The sequence below is a fragment of the Bombina bombina genome, chromosome 1 (assembly GCF_027579735.1).
Source record: "Bombina bombina isolate aBomBom1 chromosome 1, aBomBom1.pri, whole genome shotgun sequence".
NCBI lineage: Eukaryota > Metazoa > Chordata > Amphibia > Anura > Bombinatoridae > Bombina > Bombina bombina.
This window is the reverse complement of record NC_069499.1, coordinates 653,445,194-653,456,035: the sequence shown is the minus strand read 5'-3', so window position 1 is coordinate 653,456,035 and position 10,842 is coordinate 653,445,194. Positions and strand designations below refer to the sequence as shown.

At 41.7% G+C, this 10,842-nt stretch overlaps 1 protein-coding gene across 1 annotated transcript in view; it reads right to left on the bottom strand.

Annotated features, from left to right (window-relative positions):
* Positions 1-10,842, bottom strand: part of STAG2 (stromal antigen 2) — an 848,979-nt gene that overhangs the window by 675,803 nt on the left and 162,334 nt on the right. The window contains exons 4-5 of the mRNA XM_053699120.1: positions 423-501; positions 186-332 (exon numbers count right to left, since the gene is read on the bottom strand). Of these exons, the coding sequence (XP_053555095.1) occupies positions 186-332; positions 423-501 (226 nt within the window). The remainder of the gene's footprint in view (positions 1-185; positions 333-422; positions 502-10,842) is intronic.

Here is a 10,842-nt window from a genome sequence, read left to right as displayed (position 1 = left end):
CTAAGTTTATTTATTTTTGCATGTTATTTCCTTCAGTTAATTAAAAGTGTTGTAAAGTTGCATACATTTTTTAAAATATATTTTACACACACACACACTTTTTTTTAATGAACTAATATGGTGACAAATTTGAATGTATCAAATGAACATGCATTAAAGAAACTGGTTAAAAAGTGTGGCATTACCTGCATTGCACACTTGCCCATCTTGACCACATCAAACAGCATCATGTTCTCCACTCCATTTTGCTGATGATGTCCATTCATCCAGTTGGGTGCAGAAGATTTTACGGGTACCCCTTTGACTTTTTCACCAAGGGCTTTTTTGCCTTTCTATATTTAAGAGGGGGGGGAAAACAGTAAAATGTCTAATCTTATAAACTGCAGTATTAATTTATTTGTATTTTTTTTTTTTAAACTTACTTTTCCTTTGCCTTGTTTTGGGACTTTTCCTTCTGTGTCTTCAAAGTCTGTATCAGAAGAAAAATGTGTTTCCGATTCTCTAACAAAGGAAGAAAACATATGTATGTGGTTATCAAAACAAAGTTATAATGTTTGCCATACAAAATTATTTATTATTAAATACTATCTAATTCTGGTTAATCTGCCTTTGGTATTTTCTATTATGCACAAAAAGCACAATTAAAAGGACATATTTATACATAATAAAATTATTTTTATTTATTTTTTCGGCTCCATGGGACAGTAGCTTACTAGCAGCTAAGCAACACTAATACAACTCTTTTGGTGGACAGTGAAACTCCCTACAAATTTATATACACTGTAATACCACATATACTCTTACACTGCACACAATGAACAAGACGTCACCAGAATCATAGGCTAACAAAAATGCATTCTCCCTTTTTCTCATTTTGTATTCAAAGAATCATATAAACATAAGCGTTGTTGGCAAAGGTTTGAAATTCAAATATGGCAGTTTAAAGGAACCATAACTAGTAATGGTTACCTCACACATTACACACAACTATTATCAATAGATATACGCAAATTTGAATTTTAACCATTACCAACAACGCTTCTCTTTGTATGGTTCTTGAAATAAAAATGGAAAAGAGAGGAGGATCGTGCAATTTTGGTGACCTATAATTCTAGTGATTTCTTATTCATAGTATGCAGGATACAGATGTATATGGTGTTGATGTGTAAATATGTTAAAATATGTGTTGTGTTTCTGGTCATGATATATTTATTTGGTGTAATATAAAGTGTAATATGTAGTATTTTAGATATGATTAGATTGTGGTATATTACATATTATGGTACCAATGTATAATATTATATATATATATATATATATATATATATATATATATATATATATATATATATATATATATATATATATATATATATATATTTATAGTATGTGTACGAATGGTAAGTGTGATATGTAAATTAGTTGTCAAGTACCGACACACTTAAGATCACTATTTTTATAATAAATTACAAAATCAAATATATTTCTAGGTTGTGTACAGTTTCCACTTTTATACCAAGAACCATACAAACAGAAGCGTTGTTGGTAATGGTTAAAATTCAAATTAGTTGTCAAGTACTGAAACACAGGGACAGTCAACACCAGATTTTTTGTTTTAAAAGAAAGATAATCCCTTTATTACCCATTCCCCAGTTTTGCATAACCAACCCTGTTATATTAATACACATTTTACCTCTGTAATTACCTTATATCTAAGCTTCTGCTGACTGCCCTCTTATTTCAGTTTTTTGACAGACTTGCATTTTAGCCAATCAGTGCTCACTCCTAGGTCACTTTACGTGCATGAGCTCAATGTTATCTATATGAAACACATGGACTAATGTCCTCTAGTGGTCAAAATGCATTCAGAATAGAGGCAGTCTTAAAAGGTCTAAGAAATTAGCATATGAACCTCCTAGTTTTAGCTTTCAACTAAGAATACCAAGAGAAAATAGCAAAATTGGTGATAAAAGTAAATTGGGAAGTTGTTTAAAATGACATGACCTATTTAAATCATGAAAGTTTTTTTAGACTTGACTGTCCCTTTAAGATCACTCTTTTTATAATAGATTACAAAATCAAATATATTTCTAGGTTGTTTACAGTTATAGCTTCATACACTATATATGTGTTAACCTAGAATATCATATAACTTGTCATTTTAAGTGCAATTATATGTTTTTTTTAAAAAAAGCTGTGGCCTCTGTGGTGTGCAGCTAGCTCCCACTAGAGGGATTTTTGTCCTTTTTGGGCTCTTGTAACCACAACAGCGATTTAAAAATCCTCTGTTTGCGATCGCACTATTATTTCAAAGTTTGTACTTTTAATAATGTTTAGTGAGGGGGGAGATTTGTACTCCGGTGAATAAATGAACCATTTAATACCAATAGATACTAATGTATCAATGAGTTTATTTTACACATTGAAATCGAATTGCAATCCTTAAATCTTAAGGTTTAGTGACGGGGGAGATTTTCACTCCGGAGAAAAAAATAAACCATTTAATACTAATAGATATTAATGCATCAATGAGTTTGTCTTACACACTGAAATTTAATTACAATCCTTAGATCTAGTCAGTGTCTAAAGGGATGATATGTCAAGCACTTGTTTTTTTTCTTCAAATACGACTATATCCATCAAACAGTTAAACTTAGCGCACCAAATGCAATCTAGGGGTTAAATTGTTACCATCTATTACAACACTCACCTTACCATTTAATTTGAATAGATTCGTAGGCCATTCATTGGCCATAACATAAGTGACAACTTCCGTTTTTTAACAAAATTGTGTATATATTGTTGCTAATTGTAATTTTTATTATTCGCTTTGTATTGTCTGAAGAAATAGGTTGAGAAACGCGTTACAAAATAAAGCGTTACATTTTTAAAGTAAATCGTAAGTTTCCCTTGTTTTTATCTTGTGGTATTGTCGATACGAACCAGCGGTGATCACTACAAGTGGAACCGGTTCCAGTGTACTAGCCACTGTTAAGTGCTAGCCTGCTGATCTGCACTGGTCAAAGTACAGTGCCAACATATCTGGTAAATGCAATTCCTATCAGCATATTTCTGCTTGTGAAACAGAATTACGCTATGAGGCGCCCTCTTTTTGTTTTTATTTTTTAACCTGCATATTAGCATCACATCTTCTCCAAAGCGAATTCAACCACAATTAGTTTAAACAGGGAGTCACACCAATAAGTGGCTGCCCCCGCCACAGCGCCCATCGCAGCCTCTAGCTGAAAAAGGAAACCCATGTGTCGGAACATTCTCCTCAAGTAACTTTCCAATTTCTTATCCATAGATAGAGCTATCTTCCAACGGGATGGTAGCATGCTTAGCAAGAGTAGAAATTACTCTGTCTACCTTAGGTATGGAACTCCACAGTTCCAAATGTGAGTCAGGGAATGGGAACAATTTCTTGAAGGTAGATGAGGGGGGAAAACGGAGATTCAATTTTCTCCCATTCACCGGAAATAATACTCGCCATACAGACTAGGACTGGAAAGGTCTCAGGGGCCTTCCTTTCCTCATAGACCCTATCAAGAATCTTGGGTTACTCTTTAAGTTTAGCCTCTGGAACGTCCAAGGTGGCTAAAACCTCCTTCAGGAGGAAACGGAGATGTTCAATTTTGAATCTGAATTTTGATTCTTCAGAAGCAGGAGTTTTAGCTTTGGAAGTCTCTACATCTGAAATGTCACCTTCTGACGCGACAAAGGTTAGGTCCATCCTCAGAAATATGAGATAGGTTAGACAATTCTGACTGAAGAGAAGAAATGTCCCCCAAATCTGGAGGACAATACCTGACTTTTATCTTGAGTTTCCCCAGAGATAGGTAAAGCATTTAGGGCCGCCAATACAGCAGATTGCAAATGTGAAGAAAAATCAATTGGAAAAAAACCTACCACCAGAGGGGTGTAAGGGCTAACCGCAGGGAACTGATTGAGAGATAGGATTAAATCTGAGTTAAGGGAAGAGGATAGACATCTCTTGGATAACAGAGTCCTGAGAAGTAGATAACTCAGAAGGGGGTAATTTATCAGAAGGTATAACATTTCTAGAGCCCTTCTTAGCTTTTAAAACGATTGCAGACAGATGGAAAAAGAACTGGGCAGGAGGGCATACCATGGCCTTCTCAAAATAAAGGCAGTTATATTTTAATTGCCAAAGAACCATCAAAAGGGTTAACATCAGAGTCCTCCATAGCTAACCAACTGATTCTTCGACCGTTATGGAGAAAAATAACTGTTTACTCTCAAATAAAATTAGAGAAAAAATAAGGCACCTCTACCCTGCTGTAGGCTGGGTTTCTCACCCTCTCCTAGAACTCAGGCTAGCACTCATAGTCGGTGGACTCTCCACCCAAGAGGGTCTCTGAAAACACAGGTGTTCTTGCGAAAGCCACCACGGTAGGGGGTCCCTTGTAGATTGATCCAGAACTATTTTTTGAGATAGATCTGCATAATCCCTGTTCCACTGAGAGAGCATGCATAGCTGCAGAAGTCTCAAATGGAACCGAGCAAACGCAACTATGTCCATGGAAGCCACCATGAACCCGATTGCCTCCATGAATTGGGCCACTAATGGTCGTGTCGCTGCTTGTAGGGACAGACAGGCGGACAGAATCTTGGCTCTTCTGTCCTCCGTCAGAAAATTTTTCATAGACAGAGAGTCTATAATGGTTCCTAGGAAGGTCACTCTTGTAGATGAAAAAAGAAAACTTTTCTCCATATTGATTTTCCAACTGTGGGAACAAAGAAACCCCAACAAAATCTTTGTATGGGATTCTGCTAGTTGAATGGATGGCGCCTGAACCAGAATGTCATCCAGATAAGATGCCACTGCAAGACCCAGAGACCAAATTACCGCCAGCAGAGCTCCCAGGACCTTTGAAAAAATTCTGGGAGGCGTGGCAAGACCAAATGGCAGTTCCACAAATTGGTAATGTTTGTCTAGATAGGCAAACCTCAGATATTTGTGATGATCCTTGTGAATTGGAATGTGCAGATACGCTTCCTTCAAGTCTATGGTCGTCATGAATTGACGTTCTTAAATAAGAAGAAGAATGGAGCGGATAGTCTCCATCTTGAAGGACAGCACTCTGAGGAATTTGTTTAGCAGCTTTAGATGTAGAATGGGTCTGAAAGCTCCCTCTTTCTTGGGAACCACAAACAGGTTGGAGTAAAATCCGAGACCCTGTTCCTGACTTGGAACTGGAACCATCACTCCCAAGAGGGAAAGATCCTGTACACATTTCAAGAACGCCTCTCTTTTTATCCGGTCTACAGATAATCTTGAGAGGTGGAACCTGCCCCTGGGAGGAAAAGTCTTGAACTCTAACTTGTACCCCTGGAACACTTTGTCCACTGCCAGCAGGTCTGGAAAGTCTCATTCACAAGAATGCGAAAACAGAGTCTGCCCCCCACTTGATCCGATTCTGGATCAGGGGCAACCCTTTCATGCTGACTTGGATTCAGCTGCGGGTTTCTTGGATTGCTTCCCCTTATTCCAAGACTGGCCAGGCTTCCAGAAGACTTGGATTGTTCCTGCTTGGTAGAGGCAGGGGAAGACTTACCTCTGAAGTTACGAAAGGAACGAAAATTGGTCTGACGTCTCTTTGATTTATTCTTTTTGTCTTGAGACAGAAAGTATCCTTTACCACCCGTGATATCGGAGATAATCTGTGCCAAAGCTGGCCTGAACAAGGTCTTTCCCTTGTAAGGTATAGCCAAAAGCTTAGATTTAGAAGAAACGTCCGCAGACCAAGACTTAAGCCAAAGGCTTAAATACCTCCCCCACTTCCCTCATCCCCCAGGGGGGGAACAAGGAAACTGAGAAATATCAGGGTGTAAAAAGGTGCCAGAAGAACAAAAAATTACAGCCGTCTTCTAGATAAAAACACAGGCGGGAGCTGTGGACTCTTCCCTTCAGAAGAAAATGAAATCAGGTAAGCATAATTTAGGTTTGTCTTCTTACAAGGGAAGAGTCCACAGTTGCATTCATTACTTTTGGGAAAAGAATACCCAAGCTAGAGGGCACAGAACGCAAACAACGGGTGGGTACAAAAGGTGGCCCCCTTAAAGAGGTACCACAGTCTGATTACTCGACACCCTAAAAAATAAAGATGACACGGGAGAAAACTCGAAGCCTAGTTAACTGCACGTTAGTGACACCGCCTGCAAAGCCGAAATAAACCACTCAGTCCCAGAGTCCGTCATGCCCAAATAACCTTTGAAGTGTCAGCCTCACGGATCACGACTCCCATGAAGGTACCCGGCCAAGACAAAGACCGCTATCTGCCCCCAAAAAGGAGAACAGATTCCCAGGAAAAAAACAAAGGATCATTCCACTCTGCAGAACATAGAACAACCCACGGTTGTCGTACAATAGCAACGCCCAGGGAGTCTAACTTCGTAAAAAAAAAAAAAAACTGTTACTGTCTCTTTAAAAATTAAAAAAGAAAACGACAAACAATGTATTTTAAAAAAGCCCCTAAGAAAGGGCTCTACTCTTTAGCACAAACCTCCCCAGCACACTCTACACCACAGCACTAAGCTGAGGTGACTACCTGCTCCTCCTGGCACCGGGTGACAAAATGGATTGTCTAAAACGGAGCCTGTTGTATCCATAGCAGAACACAAGCGACAGAGAGGAGAACTAAAATAAGTCAGTGCGACTGATGTTTCAGACGAAACAGCAGCAAAAGGAAAACTGAGCGCAGAAAGGAGGAGACACACCCCCTTAATGACATCACGCCAAGTATCAGCTAGAAGCCGCATAAACTAGTGCCGTTACTGTTAACAGCACCCACATCAAAATGACTGCACATATAATTAGCACACTTCTGAGCCACCAATAAAAGAGAAAAAATAAAGATTCCCTTATTCTACTGCCACACAGTACCCTGCATCCTGCCAGAAAAATCCTCCTTCTGGAATTATTGCCCAATATGGTGCAGTTATGTGTTGTAGTGCCATACTACTCCTCTATCAGACCAAACTCGGCCAGTAGTCTTGTTATCCCAGCGTTGAGCCGGAATGATAGGGAATATCCCAGAGCAGAGAAAGTTAGTGAGATGAGGAAGGCGGCACTCATCACAGGCAGGACAGTCCCCAGTGGCAACAGCAGAGCAGTCCAAGGATGAACCACTAGAATGGTCAGGCAGGGTTTGGCAACAGCAAAGCAAACCAAGGGTAAACCACTAGAATGGTCAGGGAGGGTTTGGAAACAGTAAAGCAGTCCAAGGATAAACCATTAGAATAGGCAGGCAGGGTTTGGAAACAGTAAAGCAGTCCAAGTGCACATCACTAGAATGGTCAGGCAGGGTTTGGCAACAGAGATCAATCCAGCAGTGTAAGGGTTAAGGCAGGTAGAGTAGTCAGACAGGCAGGTTCAACAACAGCAATTAATGCAGCAGTTTAAGGTTAAGGCAGGTAGTCAGGCAGGAAGGTTCAGAAACGATATTAGGCACAAAAAAGAACGATGTGTCACACCCAGGAGCACACAAAGTAACACCTATACTTGGGCAGTGACAGATCATTCTACAAACATTTAAATAGGCGCAGATTCACGCCACTGAGCTCCGACTACCATCCGGAGAATGCGGCGATGACGTCAGCGCCGCACGCATCCGGAGCCGACACTACACCTGACAACGAGCAAGGAAGGAGAAGCTGCGCCCCTAGCAACGGCTAGAGCGGCACGGCGTGACAGCACTTACTTGCATCCCTGACTGTCCGGCAGGAGGACAGCTCACAAAGGATGAGAGGAAGCCACTCCTCACAGAGACCTGTGGATAGATGAAATGAATAGAGTAAGCCTTCTCTGGCATTCTGTTTGCGGGCAGTAATTCTATCAGGAAAACGCAGTGAGGCCCACCCCACAAGTCCCTAACTGCTTGAAAGCTACCACAGCCCTACTGAAGAGACGTACAGCTAAAGCCAACTTGTCAGGGAAGATCAGAGCAAGCCTGCTGAGGCTTCCAAAATAAAAAAAAATCTTGATAAAGAATCTTAATCAGGCACCTAAATCTTCACCACCTTCTTGCACTAAAGGCAAAGTGAATGACTGGGGGTTGTGGGAAGGGAAGTGATAATCAACAGCTTTGTGGTGGTGCTCTTTGCCTCCTCCTGCTGGCCAAGAGTGATATTCCCAACAGTAATTTATGATCCGTGGACTCACCGTGTGAAAGAAAGAAAAGAAAAAAAGAAAGAAAAACAAATTAAGAAAACAAATTAAGAAAACAAAACAAATTAAGAAAACAAATTAAGAAAACAAATTAAGAAAACAAATTAAGAAAACAAATTAAGAAAACAAATTAAGAAAACAAATTAAGAAAACAAATTATGCTTACCTGATAATTTCATTTCCATCGAGGGGAGGAGAGTCCACGGCTTTATTCATTACTATTGGGAATTAAGAACCTGGCCACCAGAAGGAGGCAAAGACACCCCAGACAAAGGCTTAAATACCTCCCCCACTTCCCTCATCCCCCAATCATTCTGCCGAGGGAACCAGGAACAGTAGGAGAAATATCTGGGTATAAAAGGTTCCAGAAGAATAGAAAATTTAGGTCCGCCACACGGAGATACGGGCGGGAGCTGTGGACTCTCCTCCCCTCGATGGAAAAGAAATTATCAGGTAAGCATAATTTATGTTTCCCATCTAAAGGGGAGGAGAGTCCACTGCTTCTTTCATTACTATTGGAAACATATACCCAAGCTCTAGAGGACACTGAATGAAATCAGGAGGGTAAAAGGCGGACCCCTAATCTGAGGGCAACACAGCCTACAAAACCTCTCTCCCAGAAACTGCTTCCGCAGAAGCAAAAACGTAAAATTTCTAAAACTTTGTAAAAGTGTGTAAGGAGGACTAGGTAGCCGCCTTACAAATTTGCTCCATAGAGGTCTCATTCTTGAAGGCCCAAAACGAAGCCATAGCTCTAGTTGAATGAGCCGTGATCCTCTGAGGAGGCTTATGTACCGCTGTCTCATAAGCCAAGCGAATCAAGCTCCTCAACCAAAAAGACAAAGTAGCAGCAGAGGCCCTTTGCCCCTTGCGCTTCCCAGAATACACCACACAAAGAGATGTAGACTGTCGGAAATCCTTTGTAGCCCAAACCAGTGCGAAGGACAGCCTTATCCGCATGAAACACTGATAAGGATGGTCGCTTTACAAGGAAGCTAGCTCAGATACTCTGCGCCGATGCAATAGCCAACAGGAAGAGAACCTTCCAGGACAAAATCTTAATGTCAATGGAGTGCATAGGTTCAAACGGAACCCTCTGCAAAACCTTAAGGACTAAGTTTAAGCTCCAAGGCGGAGCTGACTGTCAAAAGACAGGTCCGATTCTAGACAGAGCCTGGACAAAAGATGTCCAGGAGCTCAGCGAGTCTATGCAACAAAACTGATAATGCCGAAATCTGTCCCTTTAAGGAACTAGCGGCAAGACCTTTCTCCAAACCTTCCTAGAGAAAAGCCAGAATCCTCGATACCTTCAGCTTGTGCCAAGGATATCCATGCTTCTCAAACCAGGACAAGTAAATTCTCCACACCTTATGGTAGATGCAACGAGTGACTGGCTTCCTTGCCTGAATTAGAGTATCAATCACACTTTCAGAAAAGCCTCTCTTGGCTAAGACTAGGCGTTCAATCTCCACGCAGTAAGCCTCAGAGAATCTAGATTTCGATGTTGAACAGGACCCTGTGACAGCAGATCCCTGCGACAGGGTAATCTCCATGGCGAAGAGGACGACATCCCCACCAGATCCGCATACCACGTCCTCGAAGGAGCAATCAGAATGGACGAGGCCCGCTCCTGTTTGATGCGTGCCACTACTCGAGGTAGGAGTGGTAGCGGTGGAAAGATGTAAGCTAGGCAGAAACCCCAAGGAACAATTAAGGCATCTGTCAGCTCTGCCTGGGGTTCCCTGGACCTCGACCCGTATCAAGGCATCTTGCAATTGAGTCTGGATGCCATGAGATCTATCTCCGGCTATCCCCATCTGTGACAAATCTCCGCAAAGACCTTGGGGTGAAGAGACCATTCCACCCGGTTGGAAGGATGAGAAAATCTGCTTCACAGTTGTCCACACCAGGAATGTGAATCGCTGAAAGCGAGCAGTCGTGAGACTCCACCCACTCCAGAATCCGAGACACCTCCCTCATTGCGAGGAAGCTCCTCGTACCCCCCTGATGGTTGATGTAAGCCACCATGGTAATGTTGACGGTCTGGAACCCGATGAAACTGACCGACTCCAGAGAAGGCCATGCCTTCAGAGCATTATAAATCGCTCGCAGTTCTAGGATGTTAATCGGAAGGAGAGACTCCTCCCTGGACCACTTTCCTTGCTCCCATTCTGTCAGACTGGCGGCAGTGGTCACAATCTCCCAGGACAGTCTCAAGAAGGATCCACCAAGAGAGGGAGTTCCGAGTCCGAGCATCCATAGATATCAGCTGTGATAGATCTGAATGATCGCCGTTCCACTGTCTCAACATGCACAATTGAAGAGGTCTGAGATGGAGTCTGGCGAATGGGATGACATCTATGCTTGACACCATGAGACCTATCACCTCCATACATTGAGCCACCAAAGGGCATGTGAAGGAGTTAAGGGCCAGACAGGTCGACGCAAGCTTACTGCGTCGCTGATCTGTGAGAAATATTTTCATGGACATAGTCTATTATCGTACCCAGGAACTCTAAAGTGTTGCTAGGAACCAGGGAACTCTTTCCCGAGTTGATCTTCCAACCGTGAGACTGGAGCAGAAGAATAGCCCTCGAATGATCCTCTGCGAGGCTGAACAACGGCGCCTGAACTAGGATGTCGTCCAGATA